This window comes from Salmo salar, chromosome 20, assembly GCF_965601325.2.
Source record: "Salmo salar chromosome 20, fSalSal1, whole genome shotgun sequence".
NCBI classification, from domain to species: Eukaryota; Metazoa; Chordata; class Actinopteri; order Salmoniformes; family Salmonidae; genus Salmo; species Salmo salar.
In genome coordinates this window covers 21,683,790-21,698,575 of record NC_138310.1, presented here as the reverse complement: position 1 = coordinate 21,698,575, position 14,786 = coordinate 21,683,790, and the positions used below count along the sequence as shown (strand labels likewise).

The window sequence follows — 14,786 nt, the reverse complement described above, 5'->3', positions numbered from 1 at the left end:
GCGCTCAATTTCTAGTTATCTCATCATTATTTATTGAGGGAAACGCCAAGGAGGCCAAGTGTGGCTTCTGAAAGCAATCAGTGAGGAGGGATAGGGGGTAGGAGAGGGGGTTGGCTGGTGGTGGGGGAGCCCTGATGTTATTCCTCTGCACCCATTAAAAGAACCATGATGAGCTGAAATGGTGTTAGAATTGAGAATGGACTGCACTAGCAGCTTTTTGATTGCAGTGTCCATTTTGCTATGGTCAGCTCCATTTTGTTTCCGACTTGGGCAATAAAGAGGAACTTACAACTTTCATTATAGATGCTGACAGCTTTCTGAAGTAGCATATTGTGTCTACCATGCAGTATTAGAGAGTAACTTATTGTTCATGATGTATTGTCAGTTTTAAACATTTAAAAACATATACATGACGTTTCCTCTGTACATGTTGTTGTGGGTATTGTATTTTCTTTATTCATTTGTTACTATGCATTATTTGATATTCAGGACATTCAATCTGGCACGTAGCTCAATAAGTTCATAGAAAATCTATTCCACAATGGATTGGAGCCCACAAGTATGGATATACATAATAAGCCTCCACCTTTCATTTCTGTGTTATATTTCAGCTCACAGCTTTGCTTTGTTGAGAGCAACACACGATTGCTGCATTCTGTTCTGTGAGTCTCAGATTGGCCCTTGACTTCACTCACTATTTGGGTGCTGATTCCCAATAGTACAGAGTGTGATACTGCATTCATTAGAGTTCCTTTGTGAGATGGAGATGTACAAGGAGAGCTCGAAAAGGACATATGAAACATTTCTTGTCACAGCTGTCCACTCTGTCTGCATGCTGTTTATTGGTGAATCAGCTGAGCTTCTTTCAATTATGTAAGTATAGCATTTTCAAGAGTCCAGTGTGTATTGTTGAGGCATGAAGGCCACAAAATTGTTTTTACTTTTCATGTTTCATAAGAATATACTTTAGAATAGTTGTACTAGCAATCACTTAGAGCACCATGGCAATCCCACTCTTTCCCTCACACTGTAATAGTGCATCATTGTCAGTAGGGCTAAGGTGTAACACCTCATGAGTCTCTCAGGAGTTGTTTTCATATTCATAGTCTATTTGTATGTTATGAGTATTCAGCTGTGCACTGGACTACCTCCCTAGCTGAAACATACATGAAAAGCATGTTTTCTATAATTGTGTTATAAATGCAATATGCCAGTTTAAAAGTTTTGTTAAGTTGAAAAGCTATGGTATTTGAAACAGTATATCCACATGGGGTGTTAGAGGATCAACATTAGAGGAACTCTGATGGGCCTACAGAACTGCAGGAAGTTCCTCAACTACAGATACAGGAAATGTAAAACTTGTAGTGTATTCAAGAAAGGCTTCTGAAGTTTGTAATTTTGACTTGATTTTCCCTTACGAAAATGTATCAACCCCTACAAAAATGTCCATTAATTATAATCCACAGAGTAATTCACATTTCCTGTTGCTGCAGGATTATTTTCCTGCTGTAACAAACTGGTTCAAATTAAGATCCTACATCTGTAACTGGATGCAAGGCCAGTCTCTGCCTCCTCTGGGAGAAACAGAGAGAGAGACAGACAGACAGAGAGGCCTTGGAACGTACCTCTATAGTGTATTAAGCATCTCTAAAATGTGTGCGAGGCGAGAGCCACCTGAGATGAACATGTTTACCTGTAATATTAGCTTAATTAATTCAAATTGAGCATTCAGTGGGTACGGCATTCAGTGGGTTTGCTTCATCTTAAGCTTTCAAGTTTAACATGATGTTCCATCCTCTTTGTGTGGTGTTGCGGTCCTGTCACATTAGGCTTATCTGTCGGGCTTCACTGTTTTACATCCAAAGGGAGCCTGATGCCCACATGAACATCCAAGAGAACAAACCAGCTGGTCAAGAGACCTCAAATTTCTAGAAAGTAACACGCAGCCATGCATTCTGAGTGAGCATTAGCCCTGGAGTGCATCCCCAATCCTGTAGAGAGTGGAAGCACACCATACCATCTGTGCTGCTGTCTTATTACGGATCCCCCGCTCCAATCATTGTTCCTGTCACATGCTAATAAGATTTCACATCAAAGTATTCCTTTTGACTGGCCAGTGAGGGTCTTGTCATTGCATTTGTGTCTGGTGATATAATATGTTTCTTACTGCTGTTGTGGTAGTGGGCAGCTGCTATACTAGACAGGGTCTCAAGGCACAAAGGATCAGTAAAATAGGGTTATTATGGTCAAAACTCACTTTAATCTGACAACAAAGTCTCACCTATGCCACTACATTATCAGTCTCCTATAGACATATCCTGTCTGCTGCTTTCTCTACAGTCCCTCACTTCTGCAGGTCTTTGGACTGGGTCTGGTCCCTCCCTTGTTTGAGAATCAGCCTTATTTATTTATTTTGTACTTTTTACCCCTTCTTTTCTCTCCCCAATTTCGTGATATCCAATTGGTAGCTACAGTCTTGGCCCAATGCTGCAACTCCTGTACAGACTCGGGAGAGGCAAAGGTCGAGAGCCATGCGTCCTTCGAAGCACAACCCCGAAAAGCCACACTGCTTCATGACATACTACTTGCTTAACCCGGAATCCAGCACCACCAATATGTCGAAGGAAACACCGTACAGTTGGCGACCAAAGTCAGAGTGCATGCACCCGGCCGCCACACGGAGTCACTAGAGCACGATGGGACAAGAACATCCCGGCCAGCCAAACCCTCCCCTAACCCAGACGGCGCTGGCCCAATTGTGTGCCACCTCATGGGTCTCCCGGTCGCGGCTGGCTGCGACACAGCCTGGGATTGAACCCGGATCTGTAGTGACGCCTCTATGACTGTGATGCAGTGCCTTAGACCACCGCGCCACTCGGCAGTCCCAAAATGTTTTGCATGTCAGCAATCAAGAGTTGGACGGTGTTGGAATGTGTATGGTATTGGGAAGTTTTGTGGTGTTGGGAAGGTTTGTGGTGTTGGGATGGTGTGTGGTGTTGGGAAGGTTTGTAGTGTTGGGAAGGTGTGTGGTGTTGGACGGTGTTGGAAGGTGTGTGGTGTTGGGCGGTGTTGGAATGTGTGCAGTATTGGGAAAGTGTGTGATGTTGGGAAGGTTTGTGGTGTTGGGAAGATGTGTGGTGTTGGAAGGTGTGCGGTGTTGGGGAGGTGTGTGGTGTTGGGAAGGTGTGTGGTGTTGGGAAGGTGTGTGGTGTTGGGAAGGTGTGTGGTGTTGGAAGGTTTTTGGTGTTGGGAAGGTGTGCGGTTTTGGGGAGGTGTGTGGTGTTGGGAAGGTGTGCGGTGTTGGGGAGGTGTGCGGTGTTGGGGAGGTGTGTGGTGTTGGGAAGGTGTGTGGTGTTGGGAAGGTGTGTGGTGTTGGGAAGGTGTGTGGTGTTAGGAAGGTGTGTGGTGTTGTGAAGGTGTGTGGTGTTGGGAAGGTGTGTGGTGTTGGGAAGGTGTGTGGTGTTGGACGGTGTTGGAAGGTGTGTGGTGTTGGACGGTGTTGGAATGTGTGCAGTATTGGGAAAGTGTGTGATGTTGGGAAGGTTTGTGGTGTTGGGAAGATGTGTGGTGTTGGAAGGTGTGCGGTGTTGGGGAGGTGTGTGGTGTTGGGAAGGTGTGTGGTGTTGGGAAGGTGTGTGGTGTTGGGAAGGTGTGTGGTGTTGGAAGGTTTTTGGTGTTGGGAAGGTGTGCGGTGTTGGGGAGGTGTGTGGTGTTGGGAAGGTGTGTGGTGTTGGGAAGGTTTTTGGTGTTGAGAAGGTGTGTGGTGTTGGAAGGTTTTTGGTGTTGGGAGGGTGTGAGAGGACATGGGTGGTTGTTCCTGACTGCACTACACTGCCTCAGCCTTATTCATAATGTAAAGAAAGGCAATCTTTTCAGTTTCTTGACCTCATTTTCCCCTTTTAAACTACACTTCTCTATGTGTAGTGAATGCACTAAAGACAGAGCTTTTCAATTGCAGATTTTCCCTTTGAACGTAATCACTTTTTCTTTTGTGCCAAGGACATTGGCTACTGTAATTTGCTGCAGTCACTGAACATCTATCATTCTGGCCTTTTTAGATTCAGACATTTTTGACACGCACCCAAAGTTTATTTTTCTCAAATGTTGTGCGCACATTTCTTTACATCCCTGTTTGTGAGTAGTTCTCCTTTGCCAATATAAACCATCCACCTGACAGGTGTGGCATATCAAGAAGCTGATTAAAGAGCATGATCATTACACAGGTGCACCATGTGCTGGGGACAATAAAAGGCCACTCTAAAATGTGCAGTTTTGTCACACAACACAATGCCACAGATGTCTCAAGTTTTGAGGGAGTGTGCAATTGTCATGCTGACTGCAGGAATGTCCAACAGAGCTGTTGTCAGATAATTTAATGTTCATTTATCTACCATAAGCCACAACCAACATCGTTTTAGAGAATTTGGCAGTACATCCAACCAGCCTCACAACCGCAGACCACGTGTAACCATGCCAGCCCAGGACGTCCACATCCAGCTCCTTCCCCTGCGGGATGGTCTGAGGGGGAGAGGGGTTTTGAGGAGTATTTATGTCTTTAACCATTACTGGAGGAAAAGAGGGAGGGTGAGAGCCATGACAAGTTAGCTTTTTCTGAATCAAATCTAAAAATTGGATGTAAATGGCATGTTATAGAAGTGTCCAGACAATTTATTCAGAACGTTATCTGCAACACTATACTCAATTTTGTTGGACTCGAGCGTTACTTTTCCGGGATTGTTTTATTTGTTCCCATTGTGGTGATACGAGAAAGCATGTGGTTGCTCGCACACAGAAAAGTATCTATTGAGTCCAACAAAATGGAATATAACATTGCAGATGAAGATCAGAATCACACAATGTCGTGTACAACATCTAAAGACCTTCATCACTATACTGAGAGCGTTACTGTTTCTTAAATTACTTATTTGGTTGTTTTTGGAGCCTTAGTTCAAGTTTTTTGCATGCCCTGGCACTGCAGAATGGTAATTCATGTTTTGTTGGTCTACTTCAGTAATATGTTGAAGCAAAACAAGCATTTCGATTTTACCTTAAGCAATGTTAATTTTTCCATAGTATGTTCATAAAATGATGCTGTTTTTGTTGAGCTAAAAAGCAGCAGTTACACAGAAAAGAGAGAAAAACATACAGACATTTTCCTCTCCTTGGAGGATGTAGTTCTGTCAGTCACATAATTGTCTCTGAACTTGACAGAGTGAGAGTAATTATTTTATACAGGGATTTTTCTGCTATTGAAATCCTCTACGTCATCGGCTTTCTAGGCTTCACTGAACGGGATTCATTATCATCAACCCCGGACTGTCTTGTCTGTTTACACACACCTGGTTCCCATTTCCCCTGATTAGTATGTTATATATGTGCCCTCTGTTCCCTCTGTCGGTTATTGTTCCCATGTCCGTTGGTGGTGTGAGTACCTATGTGTTGGTGCAGCTGTTATGCTGCGTGTTTTTGTATACGTGTTTGTTTTGGGTGTATTAAAAACCCCTATTGTGTATTCCTGTGCCTGTCTCCAAATCCTTTATACCAGTGTTTCTTTATTTTTACTATTTTCTACATTGTATAATAGTGAAGACATCAAAACTATGAAATAGCACATATGGAATCATGTAGTAACCAAAAAAAGTGTCTGGAGACTGACGGAGTGATGCATCAGATGACCTGGCCTCCACAATCACCTGGCCTCAACCCAATTGAGATGGTTTGGGATGAGTTGGACCGGAGAGTGAAGAAAAAGCAGCCCACAAGTGCTCTGCATATGTGGGAACTCCTTCAAGACGTGTTGGAAAAGCATTCCAGGTGAAGTTAGTTGAGAGAATGCCAAGGGTGTGCAAAGCTGTTGTAACAGTGTAGGTTCCGTCCCTCTCTTCGCCCCAACCTGGGCTCGAACCAGGGACCCTTGCACACATCAACAACTGACACCCACAAAGCATCGTTACCCATCGCGCCACAAAAGCCGCGGCCCTTGCAACGCAAGGGGAACAACCACTTCAGGTCTCAGAGCGAGTGACGTCACTGATTGAAACGCTATTAGCGCGCGCCACCGCTAACTAACTAGCCATTTCACATCGGTTACACTCACCCCCCTTTTGACCTCCTCCTTTTTCTGCAGCAACCAATGATCCGGGTCAACAGCATCAATGTAACAGTGTAGGTTCCGTCCTTCTCTTCGCCCCAACCTGGGCTCGAACCAGGGACCCTTGCACACATCAACAACTGACACCCACGAAGCATCGTTACCCATCGCGCCACAAAAGCCACGGCCCTTGCAACGCAAGGGGAACAACCACTTCAGGTCTCAGAGCGAGTGACGTCACTGATTGAAACGCTATTAGCTCGCACCACCGCTAACTAACTAGCCATTTCACATCGGTTACACTGTCATGAAGTCAAAGGGTGGCTACTTTGAAGAATCTCAAATATAAAATATATTTTGATTTGTTAAACACTTTTTTTTAGTTACTACATGATTGCATATGTCTTATTTCATTGTTTTGATGTCTTCACAATTATTCTAAAAATAAAGAACTCCTGGATTGAGTATGTGTGTCCAAACTTTTGACTGGTACAGTATATATTTTTTTTTGAGATGGAAAAACACTTAATGACTAAAACCAGATATAAAATATGTAGAAAAGAGACAGGATCTATATATTTTTCTATAATATAATCTTTGACAACTAACAATCACAAAAATAAAAGATACAGTCTGGGGGAATTGAAAATGTATTTAGTATACATTTTGCTATTGTGTTTGAGCAAAATAACACAGGATTAGCCATGGTACAATGCATAGAATTGCACAAAATTGGCTTAAAAACTGCAAAATGTTCTCATCTCCATGGCAGAATATGTAAAATCACATTAAATTTGCTTTAAAACTGCAAACATTTAACACAACTCCATGAACACCCCCTTTTTGATTAAGAAAAAACCCTGTTATAGGAATAAAATAAAAGACAGATGAGACACATATTGACAAAAAGGAATTTGAAACCATCTGATCCTGTTTTGTGTATTTCTATAGTGAAGACGTCATGGTCTGTTTGGCCTCAGCTGTTTGAAGCAGGTTCAGATGGATGCATTCAATGATTCAATACCTGAAAGATCTGTTTGATATAACCACATGTTTAACCAACCCATGCTGCACTGCTATCTATCACACTCTCGTCCTGAGCCTGTGTGTGTTGTTTCTACTTCCCTAGGGTCAAGTTGAAAGAGGGCATGGCGTTTCTGGGTGCCCGGCCCAGCAACCCCACCCTGTGGATGGTGAGCCAGGATGTGAGGAGCGAGGGGCACAGGGTGGTCACCCTCCATTGCCGCAGGAAAGAGTCCAGCTACGGACAAAGGTCAGTTAGCAATACTGGATCTCCCCACTGTGTCCTATTGGACATCACTGGTATACTGTACGCACAACCATCTACGACCTTCACACAACCATCTACAACCTTTCCCTGAAGGACCGCTGCCTGCCTTATAACTCTTGACTCCAATATCACAGTGTTGGCTGGAGTGAAGCATAATCTCTGTGGTTGTTCCTCTAGCAAGGAAGAGGTTAACAGCCCATCTCCAGCTCTCTTTTGATTAGCATATTCATTTCCCCAAATGAAATAGCCTTAAAGTTGTTTTGGTCATTTCCTATCTGTATTACGTACTTAAATTAATCTAGTAAATAGGAAACGGATTCTCGGGATGCGAAAAAGGTTGCTGCTTGCGTTAATTAAGTTCTGATCCAGGCCCTTTGTGTGTCCTAATGGTTTTCTTCCATGGATCAGGAAGTTGGTTTAATAAATCTAACTTTCTAGTGACAGGTGTAATTTTACGGATTAGAGAATGATTGGGAGGTTGGAAAGCTCTGCGTATTAAGTCCATCAGCATCATTCCACTGACTACTTACTTTTAAAGAAAATACAAGACTTAAGAGTTTGACTCTGTGAAATTCAATTGAAAGTATGCCCTGAGGCTGTTTGAGTTTAGCCTTTTAAATGTACTTGTGTAATTCTGTTTCATTTTGAAGTGTTCTTTTTTGAAGTGTTGTATAAAACAATTCCTAAAAATGTTATATTAGGGCAGTAACCCTTGGTTACTTTGGTTAGTTCGATGGAGAGAGCTCAAAAGAGGTGAAGAGTGATCGCTATTCCAACCTCGTGGAGTCTAGAGACTTTGAATGTTCAGGCCTGTTGTATAATCATCTTGGGAGTTACCCCTACATGGTCCTAAGAAGTACTACAACACTGACTAGCAAGCGTTGTGTATAACACATATGTCAATCTCATTCCACGGAGGGCTGAGTGTCTGAGGGTTTTTGCTCCTCCCTTGTACTTGATTGAATTTAGGTCACTAATGAGTAAAGAACTCCCCTCACCTGGTTGTGTAGGTCTTAATTGAAAGGAAAAAACAAAAACCCGCAGCGCAGTGAGAACACTGTCAGCGCTCTGTCTCAGCAACACCACCATAGGCTGAGTCTCTTTCACATGAGTGCGTAGTTAAATCTGTTTTTATTGATTTAAGTGAGGGAGTCAGAGACAAGAGCGAGCATATTCTGTCTAATCCCTGGCTATCCTGTCGGGCTGTGTCGGATGGACTACTTCTCCCTAATCCCCCAGCTGTCCAAGTCACTCCATGAAGAATCCCTAAGAAGCTCAGCCGTGTCTATAATATACAACAATGATACATTTTTCTGTATTGTTCCTCAACCCCTCCACCCCCCTGCCCACCCCCAATCTTTTCACTGGAGCCCCTTTGGAGGGATTAGACAAAGCCATCAATTTTTTGGAGCTGTCATCCAATGTCTCAGGCTCACACTGACTGTAATGTTTGTTCTCCATTTCTCCCTCCCCTGTTCTCTCTTCTCCTCCATCCACAATGAGTGGATGTGAGTACTGCAGGTCAATCTCCAGCTCTTTTAGCAGCGGGAATTTGATTACCCACGTTATTACCTGTTTACTAGCACCTTTAACCTTGTGTTTATGATGTATTTCTATGCCCAGCAGCAGCAGGCATATTGTTGTTGACTCTTTTCTATGGTGTATTAAAGGGAATATTATATGTGAGTTTAAGGAGTCACAAAATCAGGAATAGTGACAATATAATTTCAATTCAGGAAAATTTAGATTGATTGAAACTAATATAATGAGTCAATGATTGAATACTACATTTCTGAAGTAAATAATTAAAAAAAATTTAATCTATGAACTGAGGTCAAATGGAATTGTCCTCAATTCTGCACCAGGTAGTCTAGCCACATCCGGCTCTACTGTATGTGGAAGTTTAGTGTATATAGGCCTAGGTGCTGTCTGGTAGGCTGACAGCTTTGTATTTCCAAAGACACCACAGCTGTAAAACGTACACTTCTCCTTCAATGGGATGTTCTCAAAACCAGAATGACTGATTTCGAAATGTAAAACGTGTAGCGTATTTGAGGTTTTAAAAGGCTTCTGAGGTTTGTAACTTCTACTTTACAATCTCAGACTTGATGTATCAACCCATACAAAAGTCTCCATTAAATAATTTAGTTTCCTAATGATTTCCTATTTCTGCAGGATTATTTTCCTTCTGTAGCAAACGATCTCAAATTAAGATCCTATATCTGTACATTCATTTGTTCTAATGAACAGAATCGGACTTCATTCGCCAAGACACAACTGCTAACTCAACATAATAATGTGCCAACTTCTACATTTTTAGTCACCTACAACAACACATCCGCCACACTGATCCTCAACACGCGGGCCCCTCAGTCCCCTCCTGTATTCCCTGTTCACTCATGACTGCACGGCCAGGCACGACTCCAACACCATCTTTAAGTTTGCCGATGACACAAAAAGAGGACCGAGCACGCCCCTATTCTCATCGACGAGGCTGTAGTGGAGCAGGTTGAGAGCTTCAAGTCCCTTGGCGTCCACATCACCAACAAACTAACATGGTCTAAACACACCAAGGCAGTCATGAAGAGGGCACAACAAAACCTATTTTGGAGACTGAAAAGATTTGGCATGGGTCCTCAGATCCTCAAAAGGTTCTACAGCTGCACCATCGAGAGCATCCTGACGGGTTGCATCACTGCCTGGTATGGCAACTGCTCGGCCTCTGACCGCAAGGCACTACAGAGGGTAGTGCGAACGGCCCAGTAAATCACCATGGCCAAGCTTCCTACTATCCATGACCTCTATACCATGCCTCTATACCATGCGGTGTCAGAGGAAGGCCCTAAAAATTGTCAAAGACTCCAACCACCCTAGTCATAGACTGTTCTCTCTGCTACCGCACGACATGCGGTACCGGAGTGCCAAGTCTAGGTCCAAGAGGCTTCTAAACAGCTTATACCCCCAAGCCATTAGACTCCTGAATATCTAATCAAATGGCTACCCAGACTATTTGCATTGCCCCCCCCCCCCCCTTCTACGCTGCTGCTACTCTCTGTTATTATCTATGCATAGTCACTTTAACAACTCCTACATGTACATATTACCTCAATTACCTCGACTAACCGGTGCTCCCGCAAATTGACTCTGTACCGGTACCCCCTGTATATAGCCTCGCTATTGTTATTTTACTACTGCTCTTGAATTATTTGTTACTTTTATTTCTTACTTTTTGGGGGTATTTTCTTAAAACTGCATTGTTGGTTAAGGGCTTGTAAGCATTTCACTGTAAGGTCTAACCCTGTTGTATTTGGCACGTGACAAATACGATTTTATTTTATTATGAGAAAACACACAATTTGATAGAGTTGGCTTTTTCAGTTTCAGATTTCTTTTCTAATTCAGCACATGTCACAGAAATATCAGAATAAGCTCCTATAGAAACGCACAGAACCGTTACATGTACCTGATATCAGCTAAAAGAGCACTCTGGGAGATTGGAAATTCACCACCAGTGCCATTAAAGACCAGCAGCACATTTAAAACAACAGCAGTCCTGCTTCCTCAGCATGTCATAACCCAGTCTAAGTGGACGCTTCTCTTCTCAGTAAAAGTGCCATGTCTGGCCCAAGTTAATGAAGACTGTGTCAGTCCAGATGGATATCCCCTCAGGTAGAACCAGCTTCATTAATCCCCAGCCTGACTGGCCATTGGGAGAGACCTCATGTAGAGCGGTAACAGGCTCTTTACAGAACTAGCTCAGTCATTATAGCCCATTCCTATCCCTCAGTGAAGAGACACTGTCACCCAGACTGAGATTGACACTTACATGATTGAGCAGAGTGTAGGACTCAAGCATGTCTTCTTTTACATTTCCCTCACCGCTCACTCATTTTCTAACACATTATGATTGCATTGACTTGGATTCCAGATTATGTGTGTTTAAATTGGAAAAATGTGGTGAAAGGGAAAGCACATCTTTAAATGTATATGCAATTATCCATAACCCCTAAAGCCCATTTCTCCTGTGGGTCTCTCAACGCTGTATCCCAGAGAGAAGGGATCATCAAGGCCTCTACAATAGCACTGTAACAACAGTCGAGAATGAGCAGCATGCAATATGCTTATTGTAGCATAAATCAAGGCAGACATGAAATGGGTCTATTACATTAAGCCCAGAGTTGGCTGTTAACAGGACTGTCCTAATGATAACACCCTTAATAATGAAGCTGCTCTTTTTCCCATGGCCTTCATTCATGCAGCCTCAGAGGAGGCTCATTGACCTTTCCACCAATGCATAATTGAGTCGCCGCTGCTCGATTTATATGCTCCTCTCACAATTGGAATGACGTGATCAATGCTGTTCTTCTCTGCTGCAGCCAATCACGTCAGAGCTCTTTACTGCTGGGTTTTTGTCAAGGCAGAGATGGTGTGTTATGCAGGGAATCAGCCCTCCTTGAGAAAGAGCTGATATGGTGTCTACAATGTCTTTTGACACCCTGGTGATTACACTAATCACTGTAGATTACACCTGAGTAGCACAGTGCTCTTTCTACTTCTGTTATCTGGCAAAGCCAAGTAAACAATATGGAGATTGAAGAAAATGTCCTGGTGTGTCACAATGTTTACACAATGTGACACAATGTGACACAATGTTTACAGAAATCAGGAGGTAATAACTACCATTAAGCCAGAGAACCAATGAGGATGTGTGTCACCCATCATGGTTACACAAATCCATATCAATTCTGATTCCAGCTCCCATGCTCATTACTGATTCAATAGCTTGTGTGTGACACTGAACATTGTTGTTGGAATTCATTTGTGCCTTAAACAGTAAATGGTAAATATGGTCCAGGCTGCATTGTGAGCCAGAGGACAGACTGACATATTGAAGTTTGCATGTGATCTCCCTGGCCCATGGGTTCATGTGTTTCAGATTTATAAGGGTTTATGAGTTTATGTGACTGAATATCCTGCTTTTAGAGGTTAATCCCCAAAGGATTTGAATGTGGCTGCTCCACATTGGTGTACAGTGTTGTCTCTAACAACACACAGTGATATCCAAACTCCTCCCTGCCACAGTACTGCAGCATAGACCTAGATTCAGCACTCTACAGAGGAGCTTTGGTTTTGTTGCAAATACTGCCATACAAAACAAAATGACATAAATAAGCACAGCATGGTCTGCATAAGCCTGCATAGATGTATTACTCCTCCATTTTGCCCAGATTTATGACTACCTACCCCTGCAGGCAGTTCCTCATGTTGTCTGAAAAGCCAAACACAATTTTCTTTAAATTAGACCTGTGGTGAGGCAATCTTGTTGTTTTGGAATGAGTCTGCTAAAATGAGTACTTTGCTGTGTTAGCTACATGTGGCACTAAGCTTGGAAGACAAAGTGGTCTTCTGCATACACAGTCATCCGTCTGTAGTTGACTGTGGAAGGATTTCCTAGAAGGAAATGTTCTATTAATGCACCATTATGAGTCATATACTATTACTATTAACATGAACATATTCTAATTGTTACTTATTACATTTGTTCTGTATTTAGAGTATATTGTATGACCGGTGTACCTTTCCTTACCTTGGTACATTTATAATCCATTCCCCAAAGGTGATGATTAAATTGTGATGCAGTCCAGCAAAATTACCTCTTCCGTTTTCCTCAAGACTTCGACATAACTTTGTGCTATGAAAACTCCTTAAAGTTTTCTAAATAATCGGGATAATTCCTTACTTTATTGATGTTACAAAAGAACCTTGGCTTCCAGTTGATTCCAATTAATTCCTCTCGCCCTCTCTTTTGAGATTATTGGTTTTTATAATGCATATTCCAAGAGTATATGACTTTAAGATTGCTTGTCTGGCACTAGGGCTGTCTCATTTCTGTAACCTGTGCAAGAGAGATATTCAAATGACCCTATTAAATGAAGGCCTAAGTTCTGCAGCAAGGTGGAGGAGTGGAATGAGGGACAAACAGTGAGGGAAAAAAGTATTTAATCCCCTGCTGATTTTGTACGTTTGCCCACTGACAAAGAAATGATCAGTCTATCATTTTAATGGTAGGTTTATTTGAACAGTGAGAGACAGAATAACAACAAAAAAATCCAGAAAACGCATGTCAAAAATGTTATAAAATGATTTGCATTTTAATGAGGGAAATAAGTATTAGACCCCTCTGCAAAACATGACTAAGTACTTGCTGGCAAAACCCTTGTTGGCAATCACAGCGGTCAGACGTTTCTTGTAGTTGGCCACCAGGTTTGCACACATCTCAGGAGGGATTTTGTCCCACTCCTCTTTGCAGATCTTCTCCAAGTCATTAAGGTTTCGAGGCTGACGTTTGGCAACTCGAACCTTCAGCTCCCTCCACAGATGTTCTATGGGATTAAGGTCTGGAGACTGGCTAGGCCACTCCAGGACCTTAATGTGCTTCTTCTTGAGCCACTCCTTTGTTGCCTTGGCCGTGTGTTTTGGGTCATTGTCATGCTGGAATACCCATCCACGACTCATTTTCAATGCCCTGGCTGAGGGAAGGAGGTTCTCACCCAAGATTTGACGGTACATGGCCCCGTCCATCGTCCTTTGATGCGGTGAAGTTGTCCTGTCCCCTTAGCTGAAAAACACCCCAAAGCATAATGTTTCCACCTCCATGTTTGACGGTGGGGATGGTTTTCTTGGGGTCATAGGCAGCATTCCTCCTTCTCCAAACACGGCGAGTTGAGTTGATGCCAAAGAGCTCCATTTTGGTCTCATCTGACCACAACACTTTCACCCAGTTGTCCTTGAACAAAAACAAGGTATCCCGGTTGGAATATTATCGCTATTTTACGAGAAAAATCGCATAAAAATTTATTTTAAACAGTGTTTGACATGCTTCGAAGTACGGTAATGGAATATTTTGAATTTTTTTGTCACGATATGCGCCGGCGCATCACCCTTCGGATAGTGTCTTGAACGCAAGAACAAAACGCTGCTATTTGGATATAACGATGGATTATTTGGAACCAAAACAACATTGGGTGTTGAAGTAGAAGTCCTGGGAGTGCATTCTGACGAAGAACAGCAAAGGTAATCAAATTTTTCTTATAGTAAATCTGAGTTTGGTGAGTGCCAAACTTGGTGGGTGTCAAAATAGCTAGCCATGATGGCCGGGCTATCTACTCAGAATATTGCAAAATGTGCTTTCACCGGAAAGCTATTTTAAAATCGGACACCGCGATTGCATAAAGGAGTTCTGTATCTATAATTCTTAAAATAATTGTTATGTTTTTTGTGAACGTTTATCGTGAGTAATTTAGTAAATTCACCGGAAGTTTTCGGTGGGTATGCTAGTTCTGAACGTCACATGCTAATGTAAAAAGCTGTTTTTTTATATAAATATGAACTTGATTGAACAAA

At 42.5% G+C, this 14,786-nt stretch overlaps 1 protein-coding gene across 1 annotated transcript in view; it reads left to right on the top strand.

Annotated features, from left to right (window-relative positions):
- The window catches only part of LOC106579906 (transmembrane protein 132C), a 190,507-nt gene that overhangs the window by 62,102 nt on the left and 113,619 nt on the right, over positions 1 to 14,786 (top strand). The window contains exon 2 of the mRNA XM_014160261.3: positions 7,221 to 7,364. Coding sequence (XP_014015736.3) covers positions 7,221 to 7,364 — 144 coding nt within the window. The remainder of the gene's footprint in view (positions 1 to 7,220; positions 7,365 to 14,786) is intronic.